We start from the raw sequence: 14,287 nt of genomic DNA, 5'->3' as shown, positions 1-14,287 counted from the left end.
CTTACTACTCTCTTTTTATGTGTACTTTTATACTTGTTTGCACTATTTCTTATATTTATATGTACATTTTCCTGTCGAGTATGTGTGTATCTCTATGTGTAATGTTGCTGACAACACTGTGAATTTCTTCATTGTGAGATAAATAAAGGCTTATCTTATCTTATCTTATCTTAATAATCAATCGAACAGAATAGAATAGAATAGAATAGAATAGAACTTTATTTTCCGTCAATGACGACAATTTTCCACCTTGGGGGACAATGAAGTTTTATTCTATTCTATTCTATTCTATTCTATTCTATTCTATTCTATTGACACATGCAAAGTAAAAGTATCCCTTAAACATGCATTGATACCTTCATTCAACCCGCCAAAATCATATACATACAACCATGAATTTACCGTCTGGTCGGAACTTACTGATTTACTGATTTAACTGAACGTAGTTTGAATGTCCTTTACAATAACAACAACAAAAAAGAAGTATTAGTAAATTACATTGTTATTTTGCTTTGACATTGGTGAAATTAAAGATATGTTTAATTACTGATCTCTAGTGGCCAAGATAGAAAACTTTTGTTTTTTTAATTATTTTTTTAACAGTCGGTGGTTGCTGTATCTATAACAGCTTTGTAACAGTTTATCTGCCTTACTTTCTGTAAAAATCAATCAAAATAAAACACATTCCCAGTATCTTGTCGCTTCAAACGGAGACGTTTAATAGTTTGTTTTTCGGATGTATTTGTCCTCGAAAGGATTCACAACAGTTGAAAATATTCCTATTACACATGAACACAGCATGACGCAGGGCTGGTGCGGATTGTGATTGGGCCGTTAAGGGCTCAGAAAAACAGGTTACGCCATATTGTCCGTATCGAAGAGCTCTACATTTCTGCAAAAATGACTAAATAGTAAGTGTCAGCTTCTTCTAAATTGTGTTCAGTTTGGCTCTGATAACATACGTTCTTGTGATATAGTCGTATGTGATTTTTTAGACATTGAAGCTATGATTAATCCCGCCTCGCTCTCTGCTAGCTAAGAAATCCGTTAGCACAGCACTGTTAGCCGATGTTGTGAGCGGAGCGGCTTCGTGGCGCTGTGGTGCCCCTCATCAAGCTGTTTACCTGTCCCCACTTAGCTTAAGTCTTTATTTTACAGGCTTACTTTATCGACGCTAGACGCTAAGATGGCGCACACTGGAGCAATGGAAGATGCGCCCATGGATGATTGCTTTGCCAAGCAGGGGACTGGCAGTGTCTGCCTGCGAAGTCGCCCATGCTCCAGCGAGAGAGACGGTCATGTCCGGGCTGTCAAAGCTGCTCTTCAGTCCAGGTTGGGGCCCTACGAGCCCGTCCTGACCTACCTACAGTCTGTCCTTGTGTGGGAAAGACCCTTTCAGTGTGTGCTGCTCTACACTGTGGTCAACGTTGTATTCTGGTGAGTTTCAGTTTATGCATTTTGATTGCAAACTTGTTGTGTTTCCTGTGGGTTTGTGTGTGTGTGTTTTTGGGGTTTTTTTTGGTCACATCAACCTACATTCACACAACTCCGAGGCTGCTTGGTCGTAAAGCGAAAGCCAGCATGACTCCAAGCAGCTGGTGCTTCTACACAATGCAAATGTTTCACCTGTCAATTCAAGACAAGCCAGATGGCTGAGTGGGGGTACTATTTATAGACACACTGTGCAAACACTTCTGACTCTAATGTCGCTCCTAAGTGTTGTCTTAATCTGGAAAACTGTGTTCTGTTGTAGCTTATCAGCTTTACCAATGTCATTGTTGATGCTTTGTGGGCTTCCGAGGTTGTAGAGGTCAAATTTGGAATTAACAGTTTCATCTGTTTTTACAACGGACAAACTTTATTTTCCCTTTATTTGTATGCAGCTTCTATACAACGAATTATAAGTCCATGATGATGAAGTATATTTCCCAGAGTAGCATGTGTGATTAAATTACTTTAGCATTAGGCCAGCCATTAACCTTGATTGCACTTAAACAAAAAATCTGCTGTTAAACAATGGGCAAGTTTTGAACTGGAGCAAGTTTGGGCTTAATTAGGTGACCTGGATGGATGGTTAAAATCGCTGACCTGGGACACAGAGAAAGCCAGCCTGGGTAGCCTGGTTGTGGAGCTCAGGCATTCAGCTCCTAATCGATTAGACCACTAGACGTTTCAGGGCACTCCTCCTGTCTCTGTTTTACTTGTGCTTCGGCACACACTCAGTAGGGCAGACTAGTTTCTGCCCAGAGACATGCACCCATAACCCCACAGTCATGAGGAAATATGGGCAACATTTCTGACAGTAGGGCAGTGAGGTTGTCCTGATTTGTACTTGTAATGCATACTCCAATTTGAATACAAAGGCGTTCACAAAATATGAAAATCCAAATCCACTACCACATGAACTGCATCTTAAGTGCTGTAGAGTTTTCTATTCATTTGCTGATCACATTGCTGTTACTGTCTAATCAACATACTAAGTCTTTCATAGACTTTTGTAAACAATTTTTTTGGCTGTATTTACATATTGCATCACTACCCTAATACCAATAGCTCTTGTTCTGCCAGCAAATTCTTTGTTAGGTTAAGCTGTAACTGCTGATTGGTAGAATCAATCCTGCAGAATTGTTTTAGTCAACAAATTTTCAAGTCTTGTGATCTGAAACTTGAGCAGCAGTTAGAAATCTAAATTGTTAGAGCCTCAGGTTGTGATATCAAGATGTGTGCAAGGGGACAAGGCTTCTTAAAAGGTAGAAAACACCTTAAACAACACGTACAATATCATGGCTGAATGAACAGCCTTCAGCTTCTCATTGTTGGTGGATGAGAGCCAAATCAATAAACACCTACTTTAACATCACATGTACATTGTATTAATATTACAGCTGTGCCGCTAGGTTTAGCGAAAGGAGCTGAATATAGGTATCCTAATTGCGTGCCATCTTGTCTGGTTAATCTTCTAAATAAGGTTGAATAGTTCTTTTTTTTTTTTTTACTTCTGATGAAAGGAAATAGTAGGGCATCACTTAAGGGTTTTTTGGTTGAATTTATTTTGTACTAAGCTGCTAAATATTACAAGTTATTCATTGTTTTCTCCTTGGGAAACAGGCATGGGATGCACCGTCTGTTCATGTGTTTGCTCTGGCTTTTCCCCCAGGTTCTTCGCCTTGACCTCACTGCGCTTGCTGTTCTTGCTGGCTTCAGGTCTGGCTGTGCTCGTCTGTATTGATACTTGGAGAAAGAAGATCTGGCCCAAGATTAGAGGTGCGACACATTTCCACAATCAGGGCCCTTTATATTTACATAACTCTTTTCCTTTACTTTCCCTTTATAATGTTAATGGTTTCTTGTATTAATCACACCTTAGATCATTTCCCAGTTTTCTGTAATTGCATCAAATATACTTTCATTGCAGGAATAGATATACCACCAGTCAGCAGTCTTGCACTATGGACTTTGCAAGTGTTATTACACATGGAATGGTTAATCCTCTGCACTTTTTTTTCAACTTCTTTTACTTACTGAGGAGACAAAGTCCTAAGGAGATTGTAGATGGAAGAGGGGAGTCAAGCTAATGTCTGAATACCATGTTAAATACAGATTAGGCTACTTTGTATATACTGTACACTGAAATTATCTTTACATATGATGTTTATGTATATAGGGATATATTATATGTAAAGTGATGTATGTCCTTTCTTGTCCACAGTCAGAAACGTGGACGACTCAGAAAATGAGAGGTTTGTTGCTGTAGCCACATTTTTTCTTGACTGTAATGAGCTGGTAATGTGACAGCATTCAATTAGAGGGGGAAGTTTAAAATATTGTCTGTTTGTCTAGCTGGGGCCTGGTGCAGCCCGGCATTCTCAGTGTGCCTGAACTGTGCCACCACATTGCTGAGGCCTGGGTCAGTGCAGCAGTTCTCACATCCAGTGTGGTGCAGTACAAACAACAAAACCCTGGCAAAGTAAGGACCACACAGTACTACAAAAATAACGCCCAAAACATGTAATTTTTCACATTCTATGGGATTCTTATGTATGAAAAATCACATTTTAAACCATGTATTTAATGTCCCTGTACCTATTCTGATTACCTATGGTTCTATTGTATAGTTTATATTCACTGGTAACCTCTGGATAAATGCACCATGGTAAACACATATAGTAGGTGCTGACTTGTTTTCTCTCTGTGTTTTGTTGTTCTGTGACAGTTTTGCATCTGTACCTGTGGAGTGTTCACCTGCTTGGCTGTGATTGGACGCTACATTCCTGGATTAGTGCTCTCCTACTCTGCTTGTGAGTCCCAGCAGTTTAACCAATCCTAAATACAGATACACACCCCTTCACAGGACCTTGTTGGCAGGGAAACTCCGCCTGACTAGTCTGATCAAAAATGCATGAGTGGTGAAACCAGATCTGTGGGGCCCCGGTGCCAGGGCCCGGTCTGTGAGGTGATTAAAGCGTGGATGAGGCATACAAGACAGGAGTGAAGCGGGGAATGGAGCCAGGCAGAAAGCTAAGGAGGTCAGACAGAGACCGGGCTAATCTCCTAGCCTTCAACCCAACCCATGCAGGCTGCAGAGTTAGGCAGGGCAGACCTGCCCAGGCCCTCTGCTCTGACGTCTGAAACAATCCACAGCTTGTACTCTACATGTTAACTCCCTCCTGCTTCCTCTGCCTTACTTTCTCTATGTCTCTACTGATACCAATAGATGTGTGGGTACAGGGAGCAGTGCAGCACTCCAGAATGTAGACATAACACCAATGAATTACAACTTTTTCTTATCACACATTCTATACCACCCAACAGAAATGCTCTTTCTATGTTATGACTCATATTCTTCCCTTCTCTAGTGTTAGCGACTCTTCTGAGCCCCCTGGCAGCCTATCACAGGGTTTTTCAGCATGTGTGTGTGAAGCTGGAGCCAGTCCTGCAGCGGCTGGACTTCAGCGTTCGTGGATACATGATGTCAAAGCCCATTGATAATCAGTGTAAGTTGTAAATCAAATTTTCTTTATTTTACCTTTATTTTTACTAAACAGGGAGCTGGCAAGTCAATTGGACTATGAATAAATAAATCTAACATAATGAACAGAACTTTTTGCTGCATTCAAACTAAGTGACACCATCAAGCACAAGTCAACTGTAGCAAACGGTTCTGTTGTAGTGGTTAATACTTTTGTGCCCTCTGGTGGTGGTAAAAGACATGTTAGCTTTAGTTATTGAACTAATTACATTCCAAAATAATTGGTAAAGTGTTTTTTTGTGATTTATTTAAAAGTAACAAAGCTTCCACGTCCATTTATGCTCATTTCAGTTAGAAAAGAGCAGTGCAAGTCAACCATTTATTCCATATCTTTTTTTATTATATCCATTTATTTCATATAATTCTTTCTTTATCAATTAATTTGCTTTTTTCCCCCTATAAAATATCCATGTTAATATCAGAGCATTCTAGAGCCCAACATGATATCTGTGTTTAACCCAAAGTCCAACCCAAAGACAATACAGTGATGTAGAGAAGCAGACTTGTTTTTTCATTTCTGGGGATATTGACCAATCAATTAATTAACCAATTGTTTCAGCTCTCATTGTATTTTAAACTTGAACCAAAGTTCATTTAGCTATTTTTATGTTTTACCATATGGCTGACTGTTCTGCATTGTAATGGCTCCTCTAAAACAAGTTGTTCTGTAAACTCTGGCTGCATATACATCGTATGGGTTAGTGACATCGAGCATTTCTATTTGTCATTCCTCTCTACAGTCCTACGAAAGCCTATACATGGTGCAGGCTCAGGTGAAGCCAGTGACAGTGAGGAGGAATTGGCTGCTTTCTGCCCTACGGTAAGTTCCAAAGTGTCTCAATACTCTGATTAAGGTGTCACTGTTTCTTCTGACATTGTTATCAGTGAATGTGGTCCTCTTATCGGCTTTACTGTCGCAGTTGGGCCTGACTTACTGTTGTTTATAATCTGGGACCTCGATCTGAAATTTGTTTTCCAATGTTTTTTTTTTGTATTTGTCAGTGTCTTAAAGGTTTTATTTACAGTGTGCTGTAGTGGTTGTTGCACTTAAGTCTTTCTAACTACTTTAACTTATTCGGAATATTTGTTCAGTGACCATGATTAATACTGTGTTAGAGACAAGTCCAGGCTTGTCTTTGTAAAATGCTACAACAGGTAACGCCTGTATTCTGATCGAGTCGATGTCTGTTCTGTTATAAGAAAGTTGAGTTCTAAAGTGAAAGTGTACAAATGAAACATTCACCACATACGTGCTGCTTTGTATTTTAGCACGGGGTGGTTACAGTAGCACATGAGAGCCACTTCCTGTTGAGGGTGGGGACTTCGCATAATGTCACGTAGTTTTGCCCGTGTGTGTGTGTGTGTGTGTGTGGTGAAGCGAGCAGAGGGTGTAGGAGGAAATAGAGAGAGAAAATAACTAAGGAGAGAATTTCACTGGAATTTAAAAGAACACAACAGTACACAACTCAACTATATTTACTTGTTTTTTCACTGTGTTCTTTCTCGTAGTTTGATGATGCTATTGTTGCGAAGGAGCTTGCACTGACAGACTCTGAGCATTCGGATGCTGAGGTTTCCTACACTGATAATGGAACTTTTAATCTATCACGTGGCCAAACTCCACTGACAGAGGGCTCTGAAGGTAAGGAAGCAACTATAACAGATCTTTGATTCCTTTATTTTCTGGTTTGATCCTGCCTCTGACCTTTATTCTGTCTATCATTTGGTCAGATCTTGACAGACACAGTGATGCCGAGGAATCTTTCGCCCAGGACCTCCCAGATTTTCCCTCCATAAACCCTGATGCCACTCTAATGGATGATGACGACGACACAAGCATTGGGCTACCGAGTCTGGGTCAATCTGGGCTAGCTAGTCACCGGGCTTCAGTGCTGGATGTGGAAGGTCACCTGGACTCGGATCAGGAGGATCTAGATGCAGAACTTTCTCTTAGTGGCCTGCCACCTGCCTCTAATTTCACTGGAGACTTGGCTGGAGTCATTGCCAGCAACATGATCCAGGCGGCGCTGGCTGGGGCGATGCAACCTCGGCCTGCTCCTACCCGTCGCAGAGAGGGCCCCCCCAAGGCTGGGGCTCACCGAAGCTACCGCAAGCAGTCCAGCTCCGAACTGGACACAGACTTGGACGGAGAGGACTTTGAAATGCTGGATCAGTCTGAACTGAACCAGATGGATCCCCTTGGAGGAGGAGGCGGTACTAGGAGGGGAGAGAGCCAGGGGTCTACCTTCTTGTCTAGCCTGCTTGGTAAACCACAGTGAGGTGTGTGCGTGTGTGTGTGTGCTGACGAGAGAGTGAGTGTGCGTGTGTGTGCAGCTCGATGGGGAGAGTTCATGTTGATGAGCTGCGAGTGTGTGTGAGAGATGATTTTAGGTTCCAGCAGTCCTGCTTCTGATTGGCATCAGTTTATCACTGTGAAGTACTTTGTTTTTCTATCTTTTCAGACTCTCGTCTCTGTACTTATAAGCCCTAATTATCCAGAAAACTTTACTTTGTAGGCTGAGCAATAGAAAATATAACAAGAAAAATAAAATACATTCAGTAAATAAACCAGCATCATTGAGCCCTCTTGTAACTTTACGCATCTGGAAGTTGCAAGTGTACTAGTTGGTGACTTTAAATGACAAACAGTGCCCATAAAATCTTTTCTACATGGAGGTCTAGGCATACAGGGCTATTTAACATGGGACCAAATGTGACATTCCTGTTGGTTGAGCTGAGCCATGTTTGTTTGGTGATGACATCATGGAGCAGCATTTTATGTTAAAGTCCATTAAGTCATTGCAATAGTTAGACATATCAACCCTTCAAGAAACACCAGTTTGTGTTGATTTTCATGCTCCACTGTGCTTACCATGTGGGCATGATCTGTGGGAGCACGATTTATTTGAAGTTGCAGGTTTACAGAGATTCATTGACATTATTTACACACTTTTCTGCAGTTTTGCATTTGGACAGCAATTCACTTCTACGATGAAGATGAATAATATCATGATGTAGTTTCATTTCTCTGTGATTTTTCTTTACTTTTTTCCGTTTCTGCTAACTGACCTGTGAAGACATCGTGATACAGCTTATTTTGTTTCTCACATTGCAGTCTTATCTGACCCAGGGGAGCACTTGGTGTTATGTTTATTGTTCATTGTATTTATGAACTCGTGCCCCAGGAGAAGAGAGTCGCTTCTTTTCCGAGTGTGAGTAAGTTCCAAATATTTTTCATTTTCCTGCCCTTGAGTGCAGCTCAGGAGCATATTGTGTCCATGTTTAATACCTTGAATGAGCCCTCAGCTTTGTGTGTTTTCTTTTTCAGAGTAATATTAAAAAAGAAACTCTCTATTTTTTCCATCCTTGTATTTTCTGTAGTCGACAGTCAAGTTGAACTTCTTAAGAGAAAATCAAATATTCTCCAGTTCATGGCTCTTTTATTATTTTAACGGGGAACCATGTTTACATCAAAATTGGATAGAAAGTTATCCTATATCCTTTTTTAAAAGTGTTAAGTATGTTAAGGTTTAAAGTGGCTTTTGTGCTGGTCAGCTTGATTTCCTTTACAAGGACGCACCATATCAGTATGTCAGAGTGGAAATAAATGAGCCACAGCTGAGATTTATTGAAATGCAGATATCAGAGTCTAAAAAAATGCTGAGTTTTATAGAGGAAAAACACATTGCTCTCTTTCGTTGTGTTATTTTGAGAAGAAATCATAGCTGCAAGATTTTTAGCACAATAGGAAAAAAAAAACCTGCTGGATCCATATTTATGGAGGTGAAGTAGAACAATGTGCACTGAAAGGAAATTGCTGAGATTTTCAGAATAAATAAAAAAAGAAAAGGTAGGTTAAGTTTGTTGGACTTGGCTTGATGACCTCTGTTAACAAGAATGTTGTTGCTGGCTGCTCCATGGAGAGCCAGTTCCTCAGTATGAGTGATTTGTAGTCCGTTTGATAATGTTATGTGCATAGTAGTGTATTTTCTCCTCTGTATCTGGTTTTGATATGTTTTGATGTGCAAATCGTATTGAATAAAATGTTTGCATTTAAGTCTGTCGTGGGTATTCTTTCATACTTCGTGAGGTAAAACACGGACAGTCATCTCAGGGGGCAGATGAGACTATTGGACAATAATGAAGTCTCTCAATCTGTCAGACAAAAAGCAGCAAAGCCTGTAGAACAGGCTGTGAAACATTAGTCACGACACAGTTTAACACCGATGTTCAGTTTTGTTTTGGATGGAGCGTGACAGCTGTGGACTTTCAAGCCGAGTGAGCAGCTTTAATTGACTACCTCAAGCACACTTCTGAGAATACAACACATTCTGGCTTAAAAAGCAATTTATTTTTGTCATGGCAGATGTGTGGTCCAAAATGCCGGGATGATTTCCAGCCTCTGTGCTTTTTCTCTCTCCCAACAAATATGTTGTCATTTAACTGTCTGCAGCTAAATGACATGATATGATTGTTTTTGGCTCCCGTAACACCACAGTGAACGTAAACAGCCACTTAGGGCCAGTGACAGGACGTCTTGGTGTCATCTTTGAGTCAGGTGAGGAACATTGCCAAACTGAAATCCATCCTCTGTCTAAATGACGTGAAGACTGCAGCACTGTATTCATTTCCTGGTGGATAGATTACAGTACCTGACTGTACCTGGGTACAGGACAGTCCTCTCTGTCTCGTCTGCAGCCGGTGCAGAAGGCTGCTACAAAACTTTGAACTAGTACCAACAAATGGAAAGCATTCTAGCTGTACTAGCATACATGCACTGGCAACCTGGAAAATACCGATTATTTTTAATAAAATGTTTTTTGTGCTGCAATGAAGATCATATATGTTTACTTCCAATCCAATATATATGTCACAGTCCAAATTAAAATCCAGGCGAATTTTAAATCTGCCTAGGCGTGATAAAAATTTTTATTTGGTCTAGACAGATTTTAAATATGCCTGGGCAGAACTGAAATTTTGATTTCGCCTAGACCAAATTAAAATCCTTCTAATATCATAATGATATTGTAATCCTGCCTGGGTAAATTTTAAAATCTGTCAAGGGCAGAATTAAAATTTTGATTTCATCTAGACCAAATTGAAATCATCCTTATAACAAATTGAGATTGTAAACCTGCCCAGGCTGGGTTAAAATTTGACCACACCAAATTAAAAATCTGAATTAAATCAGAATTGTAAGATTGATATCACCTAGACCAAATTAAAATCATTCATGTACTATTCCTACCAGGCTTGGGTGACTGTTAAACATGACAAAAGATGTATCACACCTCTTCATATGTATTTGAATGAAAATGTTGGTGTGACCCTTTGATGGTTACAGCATTAAAGAATGTGAGGTTCAAACCATAGTGATGTGTGGAGGTTATAGATTTAAAATTTACCCATGCAGGCAGAATTACAATCTCATTATGATATAAAAAAGGATTTTAATTTGGTCCACACCAAATCAAAATTTCAATCTCACCTAGGAAGATTTAAAATCCGCCTGGATTTTAATTTGGACTGTGACATATGCCTCATTGTCAACTAGTTTTGCCCTGTATGCCAAAATGTTATTGCCTGTATGCATATTATACAGTCTGTCTGTATGACAGGGATGACCTGAGATCAGCCAAAACGACAGAGCTGTCACTCGGCTCTTCTTTCGGGACATCGTTAAAGACATAACAGTAGTATAAAAAAATATTAAGACAAATAATTATTGCTCGAAACACTGTCAATACGTTGTCGTTTAAAATTTTTTGCGCCAAAATCAACCAAAAAGAGCTCAGACTCGAGAACAGAATACGGAGTTGGACTGGAGTGATGCATCTTAAACTTTAAACGATCTTTTCCGTGACGCTTATTTTGCGCGAAACTCAATCGGAAAAGCTAAAGTTCAGGTGAACTGGTTGGAAATGAGTAAAAAAGATAACGGTAAGTCAAGAGCTGCGTTTGTGTCAGGGTGTTTTTGCCTGTAACTAGTTAGCTGGCGTGTCTGACGCCGGTATAGAACAAAAGATGCTCGTTAGATGTCGCAGGTAGTAAATTACAAAGTTTAGCTAAAATGCTCTATGCTAACGTTAGCTACTAAGTATAAGACAAGCTAATGTTGACCTCCGTTGTTTTTTATGTGGTTACTCGAAATTTATTTTAAACCACTATTTCGTAAATACATCGTATATGCTCGTTGTTTCTTTTAATGTAACAGAAAACAGTTTTATTGTTTAGGGAGTAAATTGTTTCCCAAAAGCACTGACTACACAACATTCAGGATAGATGACATGTACAGTCCAATCAAAGAAAACCCTTTGTAATAATACAAATAGTATAAAAGTCTTGTTGTGATGTTTAGTCGTGTTTTTGATTTATTAAGTGCAATATAGTGATTTTTACTTACCTGTTATGATCGGATTGTCGTGCTGTCATTCACAGGAGCGTCAGTCATCCTCGCCTATCTGAATGAGAAGAACCGTCCTTACAGTGCTCAGGATGTCTTCTGCAACCTACAAAAGCAGCATGGGTTGGGAAAAACGGTGAGAATAATGTGTGCATCAATACATGGGTTTAGGTTCTGTTTGAATATTCATTAGGGGAGCTGAACTTGTGAGTGTCAAACCCCCTGATTTATTTTTATGCACTAATTTGGGCCTTTTTTAAAATTTGCATCAGTTTATTGTAGAAATTATTTTTGCAAAGACAAACACAAGATCCAGGCACCAGGTGATATGAAGAGTGCCACTTATTTTGTTTTGCTTTCAAATACTTATTGTCCCGTAGATCGACTCCTTCATGTTTTTACTTGCTTTACTTTAAATACTGAGGGGGGCATATCACCCCTGATGTCTAAGATGCATCTCTGGCAAATACACAAATATTGATTGATTGCACATTTCCTCCACCAGGCTGTGGTCAAAGCCATGGAGCTGCTGGCTCTGGAGGGCAAGATAAGGGAGAAAACATACGGCAAACAAAAGGTTTATTTTGCAGATCAGGTTAGTCTGTTTAGCTGGACTGTTGCCCTGCTGTGCACAAGAATATACGCACATATAATTTTGCATTTTTCATTTTGAAACTGACCAGAGCCACTAATCTCTCCCACAGGCTCAGTTCAAAGATGTGAACGATGCAGACCTGAAAGCAATGGACTGTCAGATCTCAGAGCTGAGTGCAGAGGTGCAGTCCCTCACTCAAAGCTGCAGACAGCTCGATTCAGGTGGAGTACACTGCTGATCTGTGCACGCTGGCACTATTTGTTTTTCAGAGCACAGTTTTAGGCCACAGCATGCTGCTGGTTGATACGGTGTATGGTTTGCATTAGATTTGTCCACACGTCTCCACACTGTTGTTGTTGTTGTTGTACTGCATTTCTTTAAAAGAGGAGGTTGTGTAACCGTGTGTGAAATCTGTGATAACAGAGCTGAAGGAGCTGAACAGCTCCCTCACTACAGAGGAAATGGTGTCCGAGATCCAAGAGCTAAAAACAGAATGTTCTGGATACAGAGCGCGTCTGGAGAAAATAAAGTCAGCAGCAAATCATGTCACACCAGAAGAAAAAGAGAAGGTGCCTTCATGTTTTCTTGTGACAGCAAACCACCTATAGTGAATATACTACTGTTGGTGTTTATCTCCATTTCCAGCGCAGTGAGGTATTTGTCAATATTTACATCTACAGGTTTACAAAGAGCGAGACGTTTACGTCAAGGAGTGGAGAAAGAGGAAGAGACTGGTAATGTCTGTTTTTTTACTAAACACATGTTGAAATTATGCAGATGAGTGACAAAAGAAAAACCTGAACCCTTGTCCCATATTGTGAGGGGATCTGGTGGCTCTGTTAGCCTATAGGGGTCCACTTGTCCCTTGTAGAGATAAAGGCTCATTGGAAATCAACACAAAGTTGTTCAGGGTGATCACCTTAATCCTATGATGGAACATGTCAGTCCTGATTCTTCCAGGATGACAGCGCTCCGATCCATAGGGCACAGGGGTCACAGGATGGTTCAGTGAATTTCATGCTATGACCACAGTCACTAGATCTTAAGCAACGTGAACACCGATAAGAGATACTCACTAGAACAACAAATGAGGCAATGTCTCTTAGAAGAATGGTGTTCACCCCCCAGTAGAGTTCCAAAAATGTTCTTCAGTTAGTTTGTCAACCATGAGAAGCTCCTCTAAAGCCAGATGTTTAATATGTATTTTGTTTGCGTGATGCAATAAATTCTAAAAGCACTACATAGAAAAATAGTTAAGGTGTTTTATACACACCCATGATCACCCATTTAAAGGCACGTCCTTAAAATTTGCTGCGCTTTGTTTCTGTCAGGCTTCAGACATGATAAATGCCATCCTGGAGGGATACCCAAAGAGCAAAAAGGAATTCCTGGTGAGTCAAAGAAGCTAATTAAATCATCTTTCAAAACCTGAAGTTCCTGCCATCACCTGTGGTGTTTTGTCTCCCTGTAGGATGAAACTGGAGTGGAGACTGATGAGGACTGCAAGGTGGTCGTTCCAAAGACCTGAACAAGAAAACGCAGCTGCCACATCAGTGTGGTACATAGCTAAGAAAGTAATTATATATCAGAGCTGTCTGAGCCATAACATACTTTATTTAATGCCTTTCTTTTGAATAAATTGTACAAATTTACTACATTTTGAAGCAGCATTTTAACTGAAAGTATATTAATACACAAACAGCTGTTGTTTGTGAACAAAAGAGGCATTACTGGTTTAATGTGTCCCTTTTTTAAAGCCATTGAAGTAATGCGTTTCCATAAATGTCGAGTTATTCGTTAAAGCTTTAAGAGCTGTGCATCCTTTGTTGTTCTTGTACATCTTTAAGTCCATGTTTGTGTCAGTTTTTTTGAAAATACAACTTAACCACGATGTATAAAGCATGGTTATAGGTGAATAGTATGAGTATAGTTTATCTCCAGTTCTCTCCTTTCAATCATCGGTTGTAGTTTTTTCTGGCTGTATAACTGCCAAGTTATTAAATGTTCATGACGCTAACTTCTGACGTTCAAGCTCAGCAGTAATTTCACAACCAAACTCTTCTGTTTCTCAATTACCTTCAAACACAGGAGGTTTAACAAGTTTGAGTAAAAAGAAAACATTAAACCTGCAGTGCAGACCTTTTGTCAAACAGCTGCTTTTATAGACTGTAATCCTTCCTATGAATGAGACTGCGGTAAAGTCGACACAGACACCAGATTTAACATTAAGGTATACTGCAAAATCCAGATTTACATAGTG

General features: G+C 39.9%; 2 protein-coding genes across 2 annotated transcripts; both read left to right on the top strand.

The window, feature by feature from the left end:
* The first annotated feature begins 729 nt into the window (after nucleotides 1-729).
* On the top strand, nucleotides 730-9,086 carry retreg3 (reticulophagy regulator family member 3). Its single transcript, XM_008304301.1, has 10 exons — nucleotides 730-911; nucleotides 1,159-1,437; nucleotides 3,158-3,264; nucleotides 3,710-3,740; nucleotides 3,841-3,967; nucleotides 4,214-4,298; nucleotides 4,857-4,994; nucleotides 5,770-5,849; nucleotides 6,539-6,671; nucleotides 6,761-9,086. Exons 2-10 carry the CDS (start codon nucleotides 1,187-1,189, stop codon nucleotides 7,306-7,308), a joined length of 1,500 nt encoding a protein of 499 aa, XP_008302523.1. The 5' UTR covers nucleotides 730-911; nucleotides 1,159-1,186; the 3' UTR covers nucleotides 7,309-9,086.
* Nucleotides 9,087-10,887: 1,801 nt separating this feature from the next.
* psmc3ip (PSMC3 interacting protein) lies at nucleotides 10,888-14,044 on the top strand. The gene is made up of 8 exons (XM_008304300.1): nucleotides 10,888-10,969; nucleotides 11,468-11,568; nucleotides 11,938-12,027; nucleotides 12,137-12,248; nucleotides 12,451-12,596; nucleotides 12,708-12,761; nucleotides 13,359-13,418; nucleotides 13,499-14,044. The coding sequence occupies exons 1-8, from the start codon at nucleotides 10,951-10,953 to the stop codon at nucleotides 13,553-13,555; spliced, it is 639 nt and encodes a 212-aa protein (XP_008302522.1). The 5' UTR covers nucleotides 10,888-10,950; the 3' UTR covers nucleotides 13,556-14,044.
* The last annotated feature ends 243 nt before the right edge of the window (nucleotides 14,045-14,287 follow it).

This window comes from Stegastes partitus, unplaced genomic scaffold (assembly GCF_000690725.1).
Source record: "Stegastes partitus isolate 25-593 unplaced genomic scaffold, Stegastes_partitus-1.0.2 Scaffold2184, whole genome shotgun sequence".
Taxonomy (NCBI): Eukaryota; Metazoa; Chordata; class Actinopteri; family Pomacentridae; genus Stegastes; species Stegastes partitus.
This window is presented reverse-complemented; position numbering and strand designations above follow the sequence as displayed.

What these genes read in the sequence shown, in the direction of transcription:
- retreg3 (XM_008304301.1), top strand. Translation starts at nt 1,187, where the DNA reads ATGGCGCACACTGGAGCAATGGAAGATGCGCCCATGGATGATTGCTTT. An exon ending in GTGGTCAACGTTGTATTCTG is followed by an intron (nt 1,438 to 3,157) that starts GTGAGTTTCAGT and finishes CTTTTCCCCCAG; the next exon opens with GTTCTTCGCCTTGACCTCAC. An exon ending in GACGACTCAGAAAATGAGAG is followed by an intron (nt 3,741 to 3,840) that starts GTTTGTTGCTGT and finishes CTGTTTGTCTAG; the next exon opens with CTGGGGCCTGGTGCAGCCCG.
- psmc3ip (XM_008304300.1), top strand. An exon ending in AGGTTTATTTTGCAGATCAG is followed by an intron (nt 12,028 to 12,136) that starts GTTAGTCTGTTT and finishes TCTCTCCCACAG; the next exon opens with GCTCAGTTCAAAGATGTGAA. An exon ending in CTGCAGACAGCTCGATTCAG is followed by an intron (nt 12,249 to 12,450) that starts GTGGAGTACACT and finishes CTGTGATAACAG; the next exon opens with AGCTGAAGGAGCTGAACAGC.